Source organism: Peromyscus eremicus, chromosome 3 (genome assembly GCF_949786415.1).
Source record: "Peromyscus eremicus chromosome 3, PerEre_H2_v1, whole genome shotgun sequence".
Classification (NCBI taxonomy): Eukaryota; Metazoa; Chordata; class Mammalia; order Rodentia; family Cricetidae; genus Peromyscus; species Peromyscus eremicus.
In genome coordinates this window covers 21995514-22018494 of record NC_081418.1, presented here as the reverse complement: position 1 = coordinate 22018494, position 22981 = coordinate 21995514, and the positions used below count along the sequence as shown (strand labels likewise).

The 22981-nt window shown below is 45.9% G+C and overlaps 1 protein-coding gene across 2 annotated transcripts in view; it reads right to left on the bottom strand.

Annotated features, from left to right (window-relative positions):
* Positions 1-22981, bottom strand: part of Umad1 (UBAP1-MVB12-associated (UMA) domain containing 1) — a 183269-nt gene that overhangs the window by 144313 nt on the left and 15975 nt on the right. For both annotated transcript variants that reach the window (XM_059257368.1, XM_059257369.1), the window contains exon 2: positions 19724-19895. In XM_059257368.1, coding sequence (XP_059113351.1) covers positions 19724-19805 — 82 coding nt within the window. In that variant the 5' untranslated portion in view covers positions 19806-19895. The remainder of the gene's footprint in view (positions 1-19723; positions 19896-22981) is intronic.

The following is a 22981-nucleotide window of genomic DNA, read 5'->3' as shown; positions in this document are numbered from 1 at the left end:
GCGTAGGTTATAAAACAGGGCATAAAATCATGACCATAACACAAACGTCTGAAGAAAAGAGCACGCGAATGAGGAATCCTGGCCCTGGCCAGTGGCTGCCGTTAGAGTGTTTGCTCCTCATCGACACACTGCGCCTGCCTAAGAGCTGCTTCTATAGTGTTGCTTTTTTCTAGAGCTATCAGAAAATTTTAGAATGAAAAGCCTGAAATCCCAAGCCTTGTTTATCCTAGAACTGTGAGAAGATCACATTTACTCAGTATTGGCGGGACAATGCCTCTCCCTGACTTCAGGAAGGTGCACACTAAACATTTCTTGAGAAATACCATTTTGTACCACACTGAACTCTACATGCTTCAAGATTCTGTAACCGTGGAGACCTAAGAGGAACTGCATACCGTTGGAGCAGAGCAAGCATCTAAATAGATCCGACCTGAGAGTATTAAAATGTACAGATGTATTAGCATATTTTCATAACAGGTATAAATCATAATTAAATTTCTATGATGATGTATTTAACCTAGCTTTAGCAATAAAAAGAAGCCTATGGGCAAGAAAGGTGTCCACAGTAGAGAGAGTATTTCCACTATAACTGTTTCAAATGTAATTTTGGCTTTTTTTTTCTAACTAGGTAGGTCTATTCTCTATTTACTAACTTAGCAAACAAAACAAATGATATACTTTCAATTACTTTGAATATGTAACTATCAAACAAAAATACTTACATACGAGGTTGTTGAAAATTATTCCTAAGACTCCTTTAGACTTAAAAATTATTATATATACTACCTCATTCTTACTTTTTAATGGAGAAATATTAAAATTTATAACTCAATTTATAATAAAATACTAAATATTTAAAATAAAATGTTTATTATCATCTTAAAAACTTCCTTATAATGTGATATTTTGAGAATTATTAATGTATAATTCAAGTAAACTGTGGTAGTTTTACTTTAATAAAAAGAAACAGTCTGGTTCTTCAGTCTCCTTCAGAGACCCATAAAATAAAGGCTGGGTCCTGGGTGTGTCACATGTAGGAATGTTGTAGCTTTAAGAACATAGCGTCTCTCATAGCTCACGAGTACCTCAGTCCTGCAGGCACACACTTGCAGGGGATAGTGGGGTCCTGTTCCCCATTGTCCTCTCTTTCACTCTCCAGCTAGAAGGTGTGTTTTTCCTAACAAGTGTTCCCACCACGCTGTACTGTCTCATCACACCCTTGAAGCAACAAGCCAGCCAGGCATGGACTAATACTTCTAAAGCTGTGACCCCAAACAACCTTTTCCTTTCATAAGCTGAATTCACAGGTACCTCTCATAAGCTGAATTAACAGGAACAACAAAAGGCTTACAAAACAAAGTAGCATCCAGAAGCTAGCTCTTGGCGTTTTTAGGGTAAGAGATAGTAAATGAGAACTGGAGGCACTACAAACTCTCTTCCCATACAGACACATCTATAAAATGTAGTTTCAGCGTCATGGAAGACCATTCCACTTGGCTTCCCAGACTGATTCACGTTAATAACTGCTCAAACGGCACCAACAGAAGGACAATGTGATTAGCACAGTTATCACAGTGATCTATCACCAAGCTACTTGAAGGGCTACAGTTTTCCTTTGGTGCTGCCAAGCGTATTTTCAGCTTATGTATCAGAAAATGGCAGGTTCCAGAAATAAAAGTGAGTCATTCCATAAGTTTAGCGCTTAACCCTTGGACTTAGAATTTCAAAAATGTTTACAATGGTTCCTGTAAGTCACTGATTCGGTACAGTTAACACAGCATTAACAATATGATGTGTGTATGCCACAAAGGTATGTACCACTCTTGATGAAGAGAAGAGTTGTGTGTCTCCGCGCCGGGGGTCACATAAGGGTCTTACACTTCCTAGGCAAGTGCTTTGCCACCAGTTATGCTCGTCTCAAACTGATCATCAGGGTCTGCCAGCAAGCCTCAACTCTTTAGTCAGGTTTCTCCATCAATGCACACTTGCAGTGGATTTGGCCAGTGATCATATAAGCGGAGAGTGGCCTTCCAGTCTGGTCCCAGGGCAGGAAACACTGCCCCCCTCCCAAGGTCAAATGTGACAGTGCCACAGTATTATGAGATGGAACTTTTAAGAAGGACTCATTATCACAACACCAGTGCATTATGAGAACAGGTTCCTCGCAAAGGGCCAAGTTCAGTGCCTTCATGTCATTTTCCTTGCCTTCTCTGTCTTTCTACCAAGACGACATAGCAAGAAGCCCCTCATCAAGTGTCCTGCAGGCCCTTGAGCTCCCATTTTCTGGCTTCCAGAAGGGTGAGTCAATACATTTCTGTTCATTCTCAATTACTCAGTCTGCGGTATTGTTACAGCAGCACATACACTAATACAGTCTGGACACAGCATTGGTAAAGCGACATCAGCCTTCTTTCCAGTGTTGCCTAGATGGCTAAGGATACTCCTAAACTTAGAATTAAAGTCTTTGTCCAGACAGGAATCTATGTGTACTTCCCCTTGATTTCATTTCACCCAACAACATAATGAGGCATCCTTGAAACTATTCATATTTCATAGATTAGGAAAATAAGACTGAAATGACAAACAGCTTGATTGAAATAATAAGGCATTAGATGACAGAGCTTAAGAAGGATCCAAATTACTATGGTTTCCAGTTAAGTGCCTGTATTAGTTTGGGCTTGTTCCATCTGAAAATGACGAAATAAAATAGTGATCCACACAGAATGGAAGTGTGCTCATGCTCCACATAAAGGATGCCCAAAGGGCAGCATTACAGGGCAGTCTGACAGCACCAGTCTTCAAGGACTCAGCTCTCCAGGGTGAGCCCTCCATATCTTCACAACATACCCAGGCTTCATGGCCAAGACAGAGGTAGAGGTCGCCCAAATCACCAGGTCCACAATCCAGCATGAGGGAGGGGCTGGACAAGGGAAGGAAGGTACACACCAGCTCTGTTTTGATCATCATTTTTGGTATCTACTTGTCATTCATTTATCTTTTTGTTGTTAGACAGGACATCTCTTTTATGTAGCTCAGCTGTGATGGAATTCATGGAGATGACGTGCCTCTGACTCCTCAGCGCTGCAATTAAAGGCATGCTCCTCACACCCGGCCCTACTGTGCTTTGGAAAGTTTCCCTAAGCCGAGCAGTGGTGGTGCACGCCTTTAATCTCAAGAGGCAGAGGCAAGTGGATCTCTGTGAGTTCGAGGCCAGCCTGGTCTACAAAGTGAGTTCTAGGATAGCCAGGACTGTTACACAGAGAAACCTTGTCTCAAAAAACAAAAACAAACAAAACAAAACAAAAAAAGAGGAAGTTTTCCTAGAATCTGCAAACAGTACAATCCCATACCTAAATGCAAAATGGATACAAGGCAAGAAAAGAAAGGGAAAAAAAGAAAAAAGAAAGGGAAATGAACACAACCAGTACAGTCTCCTTGTGTTATGTTAAAACTGAATGATATGAAGAGGTTCAAATGTGGGTGTCTGCTACACAGCGTGCAGTCCCATGCTGTGTAACTGTTTTTCTCTGGCTTTCGTGACCCTTAGTGTGCATACATACCAACTACAGAATGATGTTCAAGGCATAACACTGAAGAGTTTTAAGTAATTCTTGGTCTTTACAGAATGACAGAAGTTAACTTCATTTTAAAAAGCTATTACTAAATTTGAAATAAAAAAAACATTAAATCACTGACGCTTTAAAATGGACTAAAAGTTTCTTCCTGCAAGGGGAATGAAATTCTAATGCCTCAGCCCATCATAAAGTATTTTTCTAGACAAGTTTATCATCAGTGACCCTGACACACTCTCTCTAGCAAACAGCAACTTTTCACTGGCCCTGAATTGTCTTGCCTTATCACCTGAGAATGCTTTGTTCTCCCACCAATATCTTAGAGGAGAATGATTTCAGCAATTCTCAAACATCACCATCCTTAAGATACTACCCCTTCCATGTTGTTTAGAAGGATGCGACGCTACTCTAGCTTGATTGATTCTGTTTCGTTAGATGTAGGTTAGGCCTACACATCAGCAGCTTTCTTAGCAAACAATGGAGAACCTTGGTTAGGGAAAGAGCTCAGGATCCCAACAGGTTCCACAGATGTTCAAACTCTTATAAAAAATGATGTGGTATTTGTATGTAGCCTCAACATATCATCACATGTACTTTAAATCAGCTAGCTTTACCCTACTTACAAAACCTAATGCAATTTAACACAAAAATAATTGTTATCCCATGTATTGTAGGGAATGATCCATCACAAGGAGGGCACGTCTTGCACATGTTTAATACAGACATAATTGTTTTCTTATAGATATGGAACCTGCAGATGCAGAAAGCTAATTGTGTTAGGAAGATTATCAGAAAGTTCCTCAGGTCTTCTAACCCTACCTGAACTACTTTGATATAATACTCATGGTTGGACATTTCACTTGGTCTCTTCTTTATCTCCTCAACAGATGAAATCAGAGTGACTTTTAAGGAAAGGCATGGAAAGTACTTGTCATAATTTTTCAGTTAGTCTCAGGTGTAGAAACTACTGTGAAAGAAAGCTGTAAGAAACCTCCGGAGGAAACTCCTAGTGTGATGTACACACTAACATGTCCCCTCCTGATCCGACACTGAATAAGCACCCTTGAGAACACACTATCACAGCTATCCAGCCAATCCCCCTATCTCTACAGCTATACCAGAAATATGACAGCCTGGTGGTTTCAGACAAAAATAAGATTAAAAAAAATCTTAGCTGTTCCCTGAAAAAGCTGGCAGACCATCGAACCTAAAGACAACAGAGACACATTACAACTCAACCAGAGTTACAGAGCACTGGGAATGTGCACCGTGCCATCTACTTAACAAAATGCTTCCCAAATGCTCCACTGGCTGAATAAACAAGGTTCCAAAGCATCACATGGACAGATAGACTTCACTTTTTCCAGTTATGAAGCCTTCTGCTCTTTACTAGAAGTTCGGTTACTCAAAATTTTTGTGGTCTCACTTGCTTTTTGTTATTTGTTTATGGTTCAAATGAAGTGGAAGGGAAACTGTAACGGCCTGTCTTATTGGGTCTTTCTCCAAGTGTCTAACGTATTATTTGATGGTGTACAATTCCTAATGCCTAGAGAGTGAATGATAGCGTCCTCAGCCCTGCATGTCCTCCGGGATCATCTGCAGGGGAAACTGCTAGCACCAGTATCTCAGCCCAACACCAGGCCCGTCCGTCTCATCAGGGAGGGGTCCCAGGACCAGCATATTCTCCAAGTGCTGCCTTAACGGGAAGGACTAGAACTACAGATGAGGGAGAGAAAATCCTAACTTACATTTAAGTCAACCAAGTCTACCGGGTCCCAGAAAGAATGAACGGCTTCCCTAAAACTGTGAAAATACAAGGGTTAGTTCTGCCTCTCTGTGTAGCTGGCATCTTCCCCTATCCTATCCAGCCAATTCCCTCTCGCTCTAAACATTCATAAGATAGGAAGGGCAGTACACCCCCACAGAGGGACAACAGCTTCAAATCCAGGAACTAAACACTGCTGGATTATTGGTTAGATCAGAATTAAGTAGCAATGAATGTGAAAATTCTATCCATTACACACAGCGCCACATTTTTAATGGGAAAATAAGAACTTCCATTATGTAATGAAGTTAAGTGAAAAAACCTTGCACATTTGCTTTGGAATTTAAAGGTCAAGAGTAAAAATACAGAGAGATTATTATGTAAAATTAAATGTATTTGAGTTTTTCTGGATATCACTACAGAAGGGCAAGATCAAAATACTTTTTAAATCCATGAGTACATTTTTAAAGATCAGTGCATTTGTCTTGTAAGAACAGGGGTTAAAATAGGAAGCACATGCTGAAAGCCTATTTAGTTTTTGCTGTTATAATTAAAGCCTTCAGCTCAACACAGAGTCAAAATTACTTATTATCCCCATTCTGAGGAAAGTATACAGTGTACACAGCTAAGTTTTCATTTTCAAAAAGAAAAAAAAAAAAAGAAAAAAAGAAAAAACCAAAAAAACAAAAACGGGAAATCATAGAGATGAGAGACTACACTTCAAAAGTCATAAATAAAAACCTAGTGGTCTTATTGAAGTATATGTATATGCTTTGATTCCCAGAAGGAGGAATGTAACAGGAAAGAATCTTAAAAACAACCAATTACTTTCTAAAATCTGATTTAATACTTAAGCTAGTAAAGGAGAGAAACTAAGATATGTATTTCAATACTAATACTTAAAGATGAAATCCAAGCCACTATGAATTACTAAAATAGTTTTAAATTCAGTTTTACAAAACAAGTAGCTTGATGGAAACTAAGAGTTCCCATGCCTACTTTAAGAAGTGCCTGCATATACTATCCCTGGTACATGAGCTGGCTTTTTGGAGGCCATTTTCTATGGTGGGACACCTTGCACAGCCTTGATGCAGGGGGAGGGTCTTGGACATGCCTCAACTGAATGTACCAGGCCTTGTTGACTCCCCATGGGAGGCCTTACCTTTGCAGAGGAGGGAATGGGGGAGTGGGTTGGGGGAAAGGTTGAGTGGGGGAGGAAGGCAGAGAGGGGGATCTGTGGTTGGTATGTAAAATTAATAAAAATTTTCTTAATAAAGAAAAAAAAGTAATGGATTTCAGTTGTACCCAATTCTTTTTGTCTCTACAATAGTTTGCTTGTCCAATTTCATTCTGTTGGCTCCAAAATTATATTCAGTATTTGGTCAACAATATTAGTGGAGGCAACAATAACAATCCACATTACTTCCTTTCATTTTATATCCTATGATTTTGTCGCTGTTGTTTTCATGATTTTTGCTATAACATAATAAGCTAATGCATGCCTTTGTCCTGGTTTTGGATGGAATTATATGCCAACATCTAGGCAATACCCTTTTCTAATTTAAAATAACTACAAGGTTGCACATTACACTAGTAGATTTGTAATCAACTTAAAGATAATGTGTTAAAAGCACAATTAAACGTGTCATAACAGAAGAAGGCCCTGGTAATTACAAACAGTGCCACGCTTGCTGGCTTTTTAAACAGTAGCACAAGACTGTGAAAAATCGCCACCCAGTGATGCAAATGAAAACTGCAATTTGTTTTTGTGTAAAATGAGTACCCCGGAGGATTACTTCAACTTCATTACTGAATGAACTCTTGCCTTCTTCTGTGAATACCAACTGGTTACACAAGGGGAAGGATGTTTTTCTCCTACCTTACCCTCCCTTTATTCTTAGTCTGCATGCGCCTCGATCTACAAAGGCCAAAAGCTTTAGAAATCCTCATGAGGAAAAAAGGCTTTCCATAAACATGAGCCAGTTGATTGTACATGAATACTCTAGATATTCCTATTATCAACAAGAGTGCCTTGGGTCTGCATGGACCCCAAAGTTCAAGTCAACATTAAGCAGAAATGCAGGCCATAGGAAAAGGATTCTCTGGTGGAAAAAAGAGAAGAGGTGTCATGTTCACCTTAACATTATAATTTACTGTGACCTTCTTAGAAACAGGTTGTAACTGTCAGTAAAGAGAGGATCTAGCCAACTGTCAACAGCTCATATTGTCAGGAAATTGTTTCCAAGTCATATATATATATCATTTAGAAGTCAGAGGATAAGAAAACAAAACCAATCTTTTTATTTTCTGTAATGTACCTATTTCACACAATAATTTTAAAATCTTATGTGGACATATACCGAACGGTTGGGTTTCTGTTTGTTTGTTTTGTTTTTTTTCCCCTGAGACATGGTTTTTCTGTGTAGCCCTGGCTGCCCTGGAACTTGCTTTAAAGACCAGGCTGGCCCAGCATGTAAAGACAGCAGGAAAAGCCACGGAACACGTGGTGACATATAGATGAACAGCAATGGGCTGAGTTTAAGTGTAAGCGCTAGACAGTGGCAGGCCTGAGCTAATGGCCGAGCAGTTTAATTAATATGAGCTTCTGAGTGATTATTTTATAAGCATTTGTGAGTTCCGTGGGGCTGGGCAGGACTGGAGAAAACTCCAGCTACAGAGATCCACCTGCCTCTGCCTTCTGAGTACTGAGATTAAAGGTATGTGCCATTACAGCTGGCTAAACTAGATGGCTTTGAAAGACCCCCAGCCTCCCCGCCTAACATAGCTTAGCTCAGCTGCTTATGAATAAAGCCTGAGAGGTACTGAGGAGTTCAGTTAACGGACATGGGATAAACAGAACATTTGTACTTAGCCACCAGGCCCCAGAGCAAGGAACTAAAAGGTCAGAAAAACACCCTGTACCCTAGACAGAAGCTAGGCGTGGGCGAGCTCGGGGAGAAACCACGAGCTGACCTGGGTTCGAACCTGGCCTCATATGAATCATCCAATCAGAACTGGCCTCATTTGCATCATCCAATCAAGACTCTGTAACCAGGCTTCTTGTTTCTGTACCCGTGCCCGACCCTATAAAAACCCTCTGCTCCAGCCCGTGGGCGCGCCAGTCCCTTGAGCTTCTCGAGAGTCTGTGTCGCCCCGGGTACCCGGGTTCCTGAATAAAGCCTCTTGCTGTTTGCATCTGATTCGTGGTCTCGGTGTCTTCCTTGGAGGCGAGGGTCTCTCCTGAGGGAAGACTGCCTTCGGGGGTCTTTCATTTGGTGCGTTGGCCGGGAAATTGAGACCCCCTGCCTCAGGACCACCGACCCACTGTCAGGAGGTAAGTTGGCCGGCCACTGTTTGTCTTGTCTCAGTCCGTCTATTTGTTTTCTGTTTTCGTTGGGCGCCCTAAGTCAGGTCTGAGTCGGTGGGGGCTGAAGGAGCTGACGAGCTCGGACTTCGCCCACCGCGACCCTGGAAGACGTTCCAAGGGTCACTGAAGTCCCCTCTGGGGCACGGTTTTTCGGGGCCACTCCCGTATCAGAGGGATACGTGGTGCTGGTAGGGGACGGAGATCGAGGTTCCTCCGCTTCCCCATCTGAATTTCTGGTAGGGGACGGAGATCGAGGTTCCTCCGCTTCCCCATCTGAATTTCTGGTAGGGGACGGAGATCGAGGTTCCTCCGCTTCTCTGTCTGAATTTCTGCTTTCGGTTTTACGCCGAAGCCGCGCAGCGCAAATTTCTGTCGTCTGTGTTGTCTTTTTGTTTATCGTTACTTGTCTAACACTCCTTTATCTAGAGACCACCATGGGACAGACCATCACCACCCCATTAAGCCTAACATCGGACCACTGGTCCGATGTTAAGGCCCGAGGAAACAATGAAGGTGTCATTGTTAAAAAGAAAAAATGGATCACCCTCTGCGAGGCCGAATGGGTCATGATGAATGTTGGCTGGCCGCGAGAGGGATCCTTTAACCTCTCTCTTATTTCACAGGTGGAGGGCAAGGTTTTTGCCCCTAGTCCTAACGGACACCCCGACCAGGCCCCATATATTGCCATCTGGAGATCTCTGGTCGAAAATCCATTTTCATGGGTCAAGCCTTTCCTTCCACAGCCCCCTCCAGTCTCTGGGCCCTCCGCACCCCTCAACCCGGACTCTTCCCTCTACCCTGTGCTCCCTCACAAGGAGACCCCCAAGCCCCCTGTCCTTCCCCCGGACCCTAACTCCCCTCTCATAGATCTCCTGGTAGAGGAGCCCCCTCCTTATCAGGCTGGACCCACTCGGCGACCCGGCGGAGCGACAGCGGCTCCCGCCGCCGCAGGGGTGGCTCCCGCCGCCGCGGTGGAGGCGGCGGCCGCATTAGCGGCCGCCATCCGGCCGTTGGCAGATGCTAAGGTTTCTCCAACCAGCAGGACCTCAGATGAAGACAAGGAAGATGAGGTGTCATCCCCCATTGCCGGCCGCCTCCGCGGCCGCAGGGAGGGACCCCCTACTGAGTCCCAAGCTTTCCCACTCAGAGAAGGGCTGAACCAACAACTACAATACTGGCCCTTCTCTGCTTCAGACCTTTATAACTGGAAACAACATAACCCCCCTTTTTCCAGGGACCCCGTTGCTTTAACTAACCTAATTGAATCCATCCTAGTGACTCACAGGCCAACTTGGGACGATTGTCAGCAGCTCCTGCAGACCCTCTTGACAGTGGAGGAAAAGCAGAGAGTTTTCCTGGAGGCCCGGAAACAGGTTCCGGGCGATGACGGGAGGCCCACCCAACTCCCGAACATCATCGATGCGGCTTTTCCCTTGACTCGCCCTAACTGGGATTTCAATATGCCTGAAGGTAGGGAGCATCTACGCCTCTATCGCCAGTTGCTCTTAGCGGGTCTCCGAGCGGCCGCTAGAAGGCCTACTAATTTGGCTCAGGTTAGAAATGTAATACAGGGAAAGGAAGAGACACCCGCTGCATTTCTAGAAAGATTGAAGGAAGCTTATAGGATGTATACTCCGTATGATCCGGAAGACCCAGGTCAGGCTCCAGGTATTATCCTATCATTTATCTATCAGTCTAGCTCAGATATCAGAACTAAATTGCAGCGGTTGGAGGGTCTACAGGCGTTAGGGTTGAAAGACCTAGTGAAGGAAGCAGAGAAAGTATTTAATAAGAGAGAAACTCCTGAAGAGCGAGAGGAAAAGAGATGGCAGAAACAAGAGGAAAGGGATAGGAAACAGCATAGAGAGATAAAGAGAGTTTTGGCCGCCGTTGTATCCCAGGGACAGCGGAGAGAGGGAGATAGGCCGGGAGGACGAAGGAGGCCACCCCTAGATAAAGATCAATGTGCTTACTGCAAGGAGAAGGGACACTGGGCCCGGGAATGTCCCAAGAAGCCACAAGGACCCCGCCGGCCCAAGCCCAAGACTGCGGACCTCCTTAGTCTGGAGGACTAGGGGGGTCGAGGCCAGGAGCCCCCCCCTGAGCCTAGGATAACCCTCAAGATCGGGGGGCAGCCCGTGACCTTCCTGGTTGATACTGGTGCCGAACATTCAGTCCTAACCCATGCCGGAGTGCCCCTTAGCCGGCATTCTGCACTGGTACAAGGGGCAACTGGAAACAGGAGATATTACTGGACTACTGAGAGAAAAGTTCAACTGGCTTCAGGGCAAGTAACCCATTCCTTTCTGCACATACCTGAATGCCCCCATCCGCTGTTAGGACGGGATCTATTAACCAAGCTAAAAGCACAAATCTATTTTGATGAAGAGGGACCAAGGGTCACGGGTCCTAGAGGGGGCCCTCTACAAATCCTGGCCCTCAATCTAGAAGAAGAATACCGTTTGTTTGAGTCAGAACCCTCGAAAAAGGCCCCTGAGGAATTACAGAACTGGTTAGAAGAGTTTCCTCAAGCCTGGGCAGAGACTGGGGGTCTGGGGTTGGCACACGATCAGCCACCGCTGATGATCTCATTAAAGGCCTCCGCGACTCCCGTCTCAATTAGACAATACCCAATGTCACGGGAAGCCCATGAGGGAATTAAACCCCATATCCAGAGGCTCCTGGACCAAGGGGTACTAAAGCCCTGTCAGTCCCCATGGAATACCCCTCTCTTGCCCGTAAAGAAACCGGGGACAGGGGACTACAGGCCAGTCCAGGATTTGAGAGAGGTCAATAAGCGGGTGGAGGACATACACCCCACGGTGCCCAACCCTTACAACCTCCTGAGTACCCTCCCACCGACGCACGTCTGGTACACGGTATTAGACCTGAAAGATGCCTTCTTCTGCTTGAGACTGCACCCTAAAAGCCAACTACTGTTTGCCTTTGAATGGAGAGACCCAGAACAGGGACTCTCGGGACAGCTGACCTGGACACGGCTCCCTCAAGGCTTCAAAAATAGCCCAACCCTCTTTGATGAGGCCCTGCATGCAGATCTGGCTGGGTTCCGGGTCGAGCATCCAACCCTGACCGTGCTCCAGTACGTAGACGACTTACTCCTGGCCGCCAGGAGTCGGGCCGAGTGCCTAGAGGGCACTCGGGCTTTACTGGCCAGGCTTGGACAGAAGGGCTACAGGGCCTCGGCCAGAAAGGCACAAATTTGCCGAGACAAGGTCACGTACCTGGGCTATACCCTGACTGGGGGACAGAGATGGCTGACGGAGGCCAGGAAAGAGACAATACTCTCTATTCCCCCTCCTCGCAGCCCCCGCCAGGTTCGGGAATTCCTGGGTACGGCTGGATACTGTCGCTTATGGATCCCCGGGTTCGCTGAATTGGCCGCCCCCCTATATCCCCTCACAAAACCAGGGGTAATGTTCCAATGGGGAGAGAAGCAGCAGGAAGCATTCCAACAGATCAAGAAGGCCTTACTTGAGGCCCCGGCTCTGGGTCTGCCAGATCTTACCAAACCCTTTGAACTGTTTGTAGATGAGAACTCGGGCTTTGCTAAAGGGGTGCTGGTGCAAAGACTGGGACCCTGGAGGAGACCTGTGGCATACTTGTCCAAGAAATTGGACCCTGTGGCCATAGGATGGCCTCCCTGCCTCCGCATGGTGGCAGCCATTGCAGTTCTACTCAAGGATGCCGGGAAACTGACCCTGGGTCAGCCCCTGACTGTACTGGCCTCCCATGCCGTGGAGGCCTTGGTCCGACAACCACCAGACAGATGGCTCTCCAACGCCCGAATGACTTACTACCAGGCCTTACTCTTGGACTCAGACCGGGTCACGTTCGGACCCGTTGTCTCCCTTAACCCTGCCACCTTGCTGCCGCTGCCTAGCCCATCCATAGAGCATGATTGCCTCCAGATTTTAGCCGAGGCGCATGGCACTCGCCCTGACCTAACAGATCAGCCGCTCAAGAACCCAGATGTCGTCTGGTACACAGATGGGAGCAGCTACCTGGACGGAGGAGAACGCAGGGCCGGGGCAGCTGTCACCACTGAGTCCGAAGTGGTATGGGCCTCGGCCCTCCCGCCTGGGACTTCGGCTCAGCGGGCGGAACTGATCGCCCTCACCCAGGCCCTTCGGATGGCAGAAGGTAAGAAACTCATCGTGTATACAGATAGCAGATACGCCTTCGCCACTGCACATGTCCATGGTGAAATCTACCGACGGAGGGGCCTGCTCACATCCGCAGGTAAAGAGATGAAGAACAAAAAGGAAATCCTGGACCTCCTGCGGGCCCTGTTTCTCCCGCTCCAGCTCAGCATTGTCCACTGCCCGGGGCACCAAAAAGACAACTCCAAGATAGCCAAGGGGAACCGGCTGGCGGATTTGACTGCCCGGACAGTGGCATCCCAGCCGATAGGGAATAGCCAGTTAATGGCTATACAGGACACTCCAGAGCCTCCTCCACCCGGGAGAGAGCCCATGCCCTACAGCCCCGAAGACCATGAGCTAGCAAAGAAAATGGGGGCGGACTGGGACCCACAGAGACAAGCCTACCTACTGGGGAACCGGATAGTGATGCCCACCTCTCACACCCACCATATGTTACAATTCCTCCATGCCCTAACTCATCTAAGTGAGACAAAAATAAAGGCCCTGATAGACAGAGAAAACACCGGGACAATTCTGCTAAACCAGAATCGGGTGCTCCGACGGGTGGCCTCTACCTGCCCCGCATGTGCCCAGGTCAATGCAGGTAAAGCACATCTAGCCAAAGGAGCCCGTTTGAGGGGCCACCGTCCCGGTGTGCATTGGGAGATAGACTTTACAGAAGTAAAACCCGGACTCTATGGATACCGGTACCTCCTGGTCTTTGTGGACACCTTTTCAGGATGGATTGAGGCATTTCCAACCAAGAATGAGACGGCTAATATAGTCACAAAGAAACTGTTGGAGGAAATCTTCCCAAGGTATGGGATGCCTCAGATATTGGGGTCAGACAATGGGCCTGCCTTCGTCTCCCAGGTAAGTCAGAAGGTGGCCAAACTGTTGGGGATGGACTGGAGACTCCATTGCGCATACCGCCCCCAGAGTTCAGGACAGGTAGAGCGAGCTAATAGGACAATCAAGGAGACTTTAACCAAATTAACGCTTGCAACTGGCACTAGAGATTGGGTGCTCCTACTCCCCTTGGCTCTTTACCGAGCCCGGAATACTCCTGGGCCGCACGGCCTAACCCCTTTTGAAATTCTATATGGGGCCCCACCTCCAGTCGTGAAATTTCTCCATCCTGATATCTCATCTTTTGCCACCAGCCCCACTTTGGAGGCACATCTACAGGCCCTCCAGCTGGTGCAGAAGGAGATTTGGAAACCCTTGGCTAAAGCCTACCGAGAGCAGCTGGACAAGCCGGTGGTCCCCCACCCTTTCCAGATTGGGGACTCCGTTTGGGTTCGGCGCCACCAGACTACAAATCTAGAGCCACGGTGGAAGGGGCCCTACACTGTCTTGCTGACCACCCCCACTGCACTCAAGGTCGACGGGATTGCTGCATGGATCCACGCCTCTCATGTGAAGGCTGCCGGGGAGAACGACCCAGCAGGATCCAGAGAATCAACATGGACAGTGTACCGCTCACAGAACCCCCTAAAAATAAGGTTGGCCCGCGGCTCCCCCTCCTCCTTCCCCTCCTTTTGAGCTCAGTCTATCCCCAGGGGACTAGGGCGGCAGAGAGCCCGCACCTAGTCAAGAAACTCACTTGGCAGGTCATCTCACAAACTGGGGAGACGGCCTGGCAGACGACCGCCCTCCATACCCCCTTTACATGGTGGCCCCCCCAACTCCTGATTTCTGTCAGTTGGCATTGAATTCGGGATTTTGGGGGGTTGAGGGCATTAAGCCTGATGCCTTAAACTCCTCCATCCACCCGGGGGGGGTGCATTGGCCGGATCCGGGATGCCGTCACCCTCAAGCAAGATGTATATTCGCCCAGTCGGACTTTTATGTTTGTCCGGGGGATGGGAGGGGTTGGGCCCTTGCAAAGAGATGCGGGGGGGAAGGAGATTTTTTCTGTGCCAAATGGGGCTGCGAGACCACTGGCGCAGCATACTGGAGTCCAAGCTCAAGCTGGGACCTGATCCAGACCAATAGAGGTTTCAGGAAGGTTACAGGCAAATGGCCTTGCTCAGATGGGTCCCCCGAGGTCAGCCGATTCAAGCCCGGGCTTTCACTCCCCCTAAATATAACTTTCACTGGCCCGGGGAAGGCTGATAGAAACTGGCAACGGGGGCACACTTGGGGACTCAGGTTATATGAATACGGGTATGATCGGGGCGTAAGGTTCACTATCAGACTTAAGATTGAGGAGGCCTCCGCCCCCATGGGCCCCAATCAGGTTCTCTCTGACCAGAAGCGCCCCTCCTCACCTATTCCAGCACCCCCGAAGATTACCCCTCGACCCGGTTTGACTACTAGTCCCGGTATAACTCCAGCCACTACCAAGCCACCCCGACCAGGAACCGGAGATCGGCTCTTGGGTCTGCTAGCAGGGGCTTACCAGGCCTTAAACTTAACCTACCCAAATAGAACGCAAGAATGTTGGCTATGTCTGGTTTCCCAACCTCCCTACTACGAGGGGATAGCAACCCAGGGTAATTATATTAACTCCCACAGTCCCCCTCCAAGCCAATGTCTAGGGACAGCCCAACATAAGCTCACAATCTCAGAGGTGTCAGGACGAGGACTATGTCTAGGGAGCATCCCCCGCACCCACCAACACCTGTGTAACCGCATCCTGTCCGTAAGCGATGTCTCTGGTTACGTCACCGGCCCTAATGGTACCTATTGGGCATGTAATACTGGGCTCACCCCCTGCGTTTCAGTCTCAGCCCTCAATGCTACCTCTGATTTTTGTGTGCTCATCGAGTTGTACCCAAGGATAGTTTACCATAACCCAGAGGAGATTTACTCACACTTCGAACTGGGAAGGGACCTCCATCGATATAAAAGAGAACCGGTGTCCCTAACCCTGGCATTATTACTAAGAGGGCTGACTATGGGAGGGATAGCGGCCGGAGTAGGGACCGGTACCACAGCCCTACTGGAAACCCAGCAATTTAGGCAGCTCCAAATGGCCATGAATCAAGACTTACAGGCCTTGGAGGAGTCAATAAGTGCTCTAGAAAAATCCTTAACTTCCCTTTCTGAAGTAGTACTACAAAATAGAAGAGGCCTAGACATTCTGTTTTTACAGGAAGGGGGATTATGCGCTGCCCTCAAGGAAGAATGCTGCTTCTATGCCGACCACACTGGGGTGGTACGAGATAGTATGGCGAAATTAAGAAAAAGACTAGAACAGAGACAAAAATTCTTTGAAGAGCAACAGGGATGGTTTGAAGGATGGTTCAGAAGGTCCCCCTGGATCACCACCCTCATTTCCACCCTACTGGGACCCCTTCTGATCCTATTATTCCTCCTGACGTTTGGGCCCTGTATCATAAATAGACTTGTCCAATTTATCAGGGAACGCATCTCTATTGTTCAGACTTTGGTATTAACCCAGCAATATCAAAGGCTCAACCAGACGGAGCCCGAGTCGCGTCACCAATCTTCCCCATGAATGGAGGATTCCATTCCTGAGATAAGAAAATGGGGGAATGAAAGACCCCCAGCCTCCCCGCCTAACATAGCTTAGCTCAGCTGCTTATGAATAAAGCCTGAGAGGTACTGAGGAGTTCAGTTAACGGACATGGGATAAACAGAACATTTGTACTTAGCCACCAGGCCCCAGAGCAAGGAACTAAAAGGTCAGAAAAACACCCTGTACCCTAGACAGAAGCTAGGCGTGGGCGAGCTCGGGGAGAAACCACGAGCTGACCTGGGTTCGAACCTGGCCTCATATGAATCATCCAATCAGAACTGGCCTCATTTGCATCATCCAATCAAGACTCTGTAACCAGGCTTCTTGTTTCTGTACCCGTGCCCGACCCTATAAAAACCCTCTGCTCCAGCCCGTGGGCGCGCCAGTCCCTTGAGCTTCTCGAGAGTCTGTGTCGCCCCGGGTACCCGTGTTCCTGAATAAAGCCTCTTGCTGTTTGCATCTGATTCGTGGTCTCGGTGTCTTCCTTGGAGGCGAGGGTCTCTCCTGAGGGAAGACTGCCTTCGGGGGTCTTTCAGCTTTAATGAAAATGTACCCCCTCATCATGCATTTGAACACCTGATCTCCAATAGGTGGTAAAGTTATGGAAGTTTAGGACCTGAAGCCTTACTGGAGGAAGTAGTGGGGGTTTTGAGTTTACAGCCTCAGCTGACTTGCAGTTCTCTCTCCTAGCTTCCTTGTAGGACTGAACAGTTGAGAAGTGATCCCTCTGCTTCCCGAGCTGGCCTCGGGCTACTGTGCCTTTCCTGCTGCTATGGACTCTAGTTCTCTGCAACCAGAAGTGAAATCAACTCTTTTCTCCCGGAAGTTGCCTTTGGCTGTGGTGTTTGTTCACAGCAACAGAAGAGTCACTAGTACATATTCCAGAACACATGAGTATGGCACCATGTTAGCAATAAGATCACAAGAATATCTCATGTGTACCACTTAACTTACCTTTTCAAAGTATCTTCATATGGTATGCTCTGAGACTACAGTAGATATTACATAAAGACATTGCTAGAGAGTGACATGACAAAAAGGGGAAAATTCCCAGAAGAAATAAATTTTAAAGTTGGTCATTATATTTTTGAAAGACAATACAACATTCCTAGTAACTGTCAGGCTTGCCATCAGGAAAGTCAGTTATGTCCTTGAATGCTGACATAATATGACATGCATATTAATATTAATGAAACATTAATACCATGAGCCTTCCACTTTGATGACATTAGTTTTATACGACAGTATAAAACTTACTTTATTTATTTACTTACATTTACTTATTTAAAATATTAGATAGTAAAAGTGTGAGGTAGCCAAACTTAATGAACAGTAAAACAACACTAAATGCTCCCTTATTTTAAAAGCACTTTCGAGTGGTAAGTATGCAATTAAAGGTTTCCGGTTTTTTATTAAAGCTTAAAAGATCACTAATGACTTAGATTAAAACTGAGGACATGGCAGAAACACTGACCCCTCTCCTCCACCTCTTTGATATGTGTAGAACAGTATCATTATCTACAGTAACCGCATTGTTAACAGTGTATCACAAATTTACCTGCCTCTTGTTTTATAATACCTAAGCAAATTGAATTCAAAAATTTCAAATGCTGACAGTCCAGCATTTTAAAACTGCAACAGTACAGGGATTAAAAGACAGACTCTGGGAACAGATTACCCAGGCTAATTCCAATTTTCTTTATGCAAGGAGAAGAACCTGCACAATTAAGTCCTCTGTGTACAGTGTAAGTAACTCACTTACAGGTTATTCTAAGCATTTTATGCACACTAATTTGTTTAATTCTACACTGGTCCCATAGGGTAGGTACTGATAACACGCTCAGTGACACCCAAGATTGTAAATAGCTTCCTAAAGCTAGAAACCCTAATAAGTAGTGAAGCTGTGATGTCAAGCCAAAGGCTCTGGCTGTCAAGTCAGCATTCATGTTTGTACTTACCTGTAAACCTGTGCAATGCTCCTGAGGGAGAAGTGAGATGATGTGACAGAGGAAAGGGAAAGGAGACAGGAAATGGGAGCTCGGAGACACTGACTCATAGCAGGAAACTTCAGGAGAGCTAACTAAGCCCACAGAACATCAGCTCTACAAAGTAGTTTTCTTTTCTTTTTCTGAAGAAATCAGTGAAGCTGGAAGCTTTGCATCTGAAACCAAATAGGGTTGACCAGACACAGGTCTCAGCTGACAGTTCCTGAGAGACAAGGAGGCCTCGGCTGACAATGGGAACTGTGGTCTTGCTGGGGCATTTGAACAAGGTGTAATACCAACTACACTGGGTATTTTATTGGTTTCCTAGGATTATGATGGAAGTGATTCCTCTTCGTAAGTCTCAGAGACATACAGTCATGGGAATATCAATCATGCTCAGTCCAAGATGGTCCTGGGAAAACTTGTTCAAAACACAGCATGTCAGCCTTTGAGAAAATGTACCATTAGAGTTCGATATAGCAGACAGAACAGCTGGTACTGAGCATATTAGAGTCATTAAGTCTTAGAAATTCCCTCATGAAATAACAAATCTGGAAGCCTGTGAGACTTCCAAGTCTCAATCAAAGATGCTTCTAACTCCAGTCTTCCTGGGAAAAGGGAAGGCAGCCCACAGCAGATGAACTTTACCTGCTAAGGCGGGAGAGCTGTAAAGTAGACACCTGAAAACCAATGAAACCTTTGTTCAAGGTTACACACACAGTACAAAAGCAGAGCCACTTTCCATGGACAGACCTTGTCTCTGATGTTCCATGCTGGCAAACTGAAGAGGTAGAAGGTAAAAAGATACATAAAATACTCTAGAAACTGTATGTGACGTTGCACACGCAAGGTGCCATTGTCCTGTTCTTTAAGTGAGTACATGGTGACACAGAATAATACCATTTCTAATTGTATATAAACAAAAACTGAGCAAAGTTCTCTATAGTGTCTTAACTTTATAGAGATTAAAAAAGAAAAGAAAAGAAATAGAAAACCATGAATGGAAAACCAGACTTAGCTGGAATAAATTCCTAAGAGAAGCCTATATTGCCAAACTCCAGAAGACAAACGGTTTCCAGGAGGCCTGGGGGTTTTCTGAAGTTTTGCTGATGGCAAATTCAGGAGGAGAGAGGAAAAGCAATGAACCCCCGCAGCCTCCCAGAGACTACCACTGAGGCCAGCAGAGCCTTCTGCCTGGCAAGTCACAAACTCCCAACTGTACAGGGAAGGGTCGGAGAAGCAGGCTTAGCCATAGTGCTTTTTAAAGTACACACTTAACTTATTCTGAAATTAGAAAACATAGTTTAGAAACCGATCATATAATTATCAAATTAATTTTAAAATAATTCATTTAATTAGTATTTTGTTTCTTAAAAAGACTCACCTAAGAGGACAAATCCATCTGCTTCTGGCTCAGGTACAGAGGGCTTTTTGGACTCTGGAGGCTTTCGGAAGAAGTGGAACATAGTCGTCTCCGCCACTGGTCTCTGAAACAGACATTCTGTATGAGGTCAACTCAGATGGGGCCAGAACTCATGCCCTTCTTGGTAAAGAGCCTGTCATAAAGGTAGCATAACAACTCTGAGGTCGTCTACTGTCAGACTTAAAAGCATCAAACTTTCTCTAGCTATTAGAAGATGAAGGTACAAATCAAGATACAACTGTTTAGAGTCTAAAATCTGTGCCTTTAGAGTTCACAGTGCAACCACTATCAGTTTCTGAAGATTCAGAAAAACATTCAAGGAAATGCTCCCTGGAAGACTAAAATCAACAGATAACACCTGAATCTAAAGAATTTCACAAACCACAGAATAAACATTAGTTTGAGGGGAGGAAAAAAAAGACTTGTCTAGACTTCTTCACTGGACAATACTTCTTCACTAGGCCATACTCAGCTGAAGCCTCATAAAGCCCAAGACACTGAAAAAGAAGAGAAGAAGGCGCTGCAGACATCCTTTCCCTCTCGGTTACCTGCTTTAGGCACTGTGCTGTACCATCATAAAAAAGGGAAGAAAAAGAAACACTGCCAACCCCGAGCCCCCACCCAGACAGATCTTTGTATCAGGGTTTCTTTTGGACCACCAACTAGCTCCCAAATCATGACTTATTATTAGTTATGAATGCTTGGCCTTAGCTTAGGCTCATTTCGTGCTAGCTCTTACAACTTTACCTGTATCTCTTCATCTACGTTTTGCCTCGGGGCTTTTTACCTTTCTTTGATTCTGTATATCTTACTTTCACTGCTTCTTGTGTCTGACTGGAGGCTGCCTAGCTTCAGGCCCCACCCAGGTGTGTCCCTCCCTTTTTCCTTGTTCTCTCCTTCTTCTCTCTCGTTCTTCCTAGATTCCACCTCCTATTTATTCTCTCTGCTCGCCAGTCCTGCCTATCCCTCTCCTGTCTAGCTATTGGCTGTTCAGCTTTTTATTAGACCAATCAGGTGCCTTAGGCAGGCAAGGTGAAACAGCAACACATCTTTACATAATTAAACAAATTCAGCACAAACAAATGTGATACATCTTTACATTGTTAACAAAGGCAGCAGAAACCTTCACATAGTTAAAGTAATATTCTGCAGCATAAACAAATGTAACACATCTTTGCTCTGTTAAAATAATATTCCACAACAGATCTTGGGATTGGTGAATTGTCCCCGACACACACCCCACCTACCACTACCATCTTTGCACATTCCTGTAGAATGAAAACTTAGAAAACAACTCAGACAAAAGCTAAAGCATGCTAGCAAGCTCACATTATATGCTGCCTACAGTCCCTCCAAGCAAAAGAATTAAGATAAGGCAGCGCCCTAATGGTAGAAAGCACTCCTAATTTTGGTTTTCATAAATTCCAGCCCTAACATTTAACCCTAGGAAAAGCCTTGTGATGCTGGAAAGGGTACTAAGAATTATGAAGGTTATCATGACCACACAGGTCCAGGAAGGACACTGAGCCCAATATAAACAAATGGCAGAAGAAAACTACTATACCTACCTGTTAACAGAAAATAGAGCTGTCAGATTTCATTTTGTGTATTTGTGTGAGGTTGTTTTGGGTTTTTGCTGTTATTTTAAAACCAAAGTCTCTCTGTTTAGCCATGGCTGGCATAGAACCTACTTTGTAGACCAGACTGGTTTTAAACTCAAGATTGGGGGCCTCTGCCAGCCCCCAATCCCCAGTGCTCAGTGCTGGAATTTAAAAAGTGCGCCACTACCCCCAGTAGATTTCTCTTTTAAACGGAATAAAAAATGGAAAGGACAAAACATCGGCCATGAGAAAAGGATAGTATTTCAAAACAGAAGATGACCTCCCCCATCCTCAAAGACAGAGCTTTACTGTATACCCTGATAGAGCCAAAAGGAGACTGCAAACAGGCTGGCACCCCTTCAGAGAACACCAGGAGACATGGCTTCCATGGAAGTAGTGAAAAACACAGTGAGAAGAAAAATCAAAAGGAAAAGATGAAAAGATAGAAATTGTGGCAGATGCCTAGAATTCCAGCACCCAACAGGGTGGAGACAGGTTCTTGGTATGGTATGGAGGTTAACCTCACTGATCTTCCTTCCTTAGCATCTAGAATAGATAGGACTATAGACACCCACCACCATGCACAACCAAATCTTACTGGTATCTGCTTTTTAATCAATAGAATATCAAAGCCAGGTATGGTGATTCATGTCTGTAATTCCAGTCCTTGGCTATCAGAGGAGGACGGAGCACAGTAAGGTAATGCCTGGCCAGTCGATATAGCAAGTTCTGGGCCAGCAAGTGCTACGTAGTGAAATCCTATCTCAAAAAAATAGAACTGGAGAGACTGCTCAGTGCATCAGGCACTTGCTGTGGAAGTCTGACAGCCTGATTTCGGGCCCCTGGACCCCATGGACAAAGTAGGATGAGCAGCTCCCTGCTGTAACCCAGTGCTCCGATAGCAAGATGGGAGGCAGAATCAAGGTAACAACCCGAGCTCAAAGTTCCTAGACTGGCTCACATGGAGTTGGTTAGCATCCTGTGGTGTGTAAAGTGACAACTGACTCCAAAAGTTGTCCCCTGACCTCCACTCATGCAATATTGTAATGTGCTCCAGCATAAATACACACACACACACACACACACACACACACACACATACTAAAAACAAAACCTAGAAGACAAGGCAGTCTAAAAATTCCTGACATTTGTATGGGCCTTCAACACTACATTCTTCTTTTGATTACATTTGACTAATTCCAATTTCTGTCTTTATAATTCTACTTCTGTCTTTATCAGTCCCTACTTTTCCAAGCCTTGCTCCTCTTTGCTTTGAAGACATCTCCAAACTCCACAACATCTATGTTCAAGACTGACTGACTTTGTGTTTCTGTTTTGCCAGCACTGGTTAGGTGCTCAGGACGGAGACTGGGACAGCACCGCTGCTGCAGCCCTGGACTCGTATCTGAGGGACAAACCGTCAGCTGCCGACAGTTCCTCTGAAACAATCGCTCGCACCAATCATAGAGCAGCACCGAAAGTAAGAGGGGCCTGTAAACAGCACGGACGCCTCAGTGCAGCATCTGACGTACATGGGTGATGACGTCTACAGTGATGACGTCTACATGAGTTCCTGAACAGGCTTCAGGCTATTTCCCTTCTCTATTATTTTCAGTAT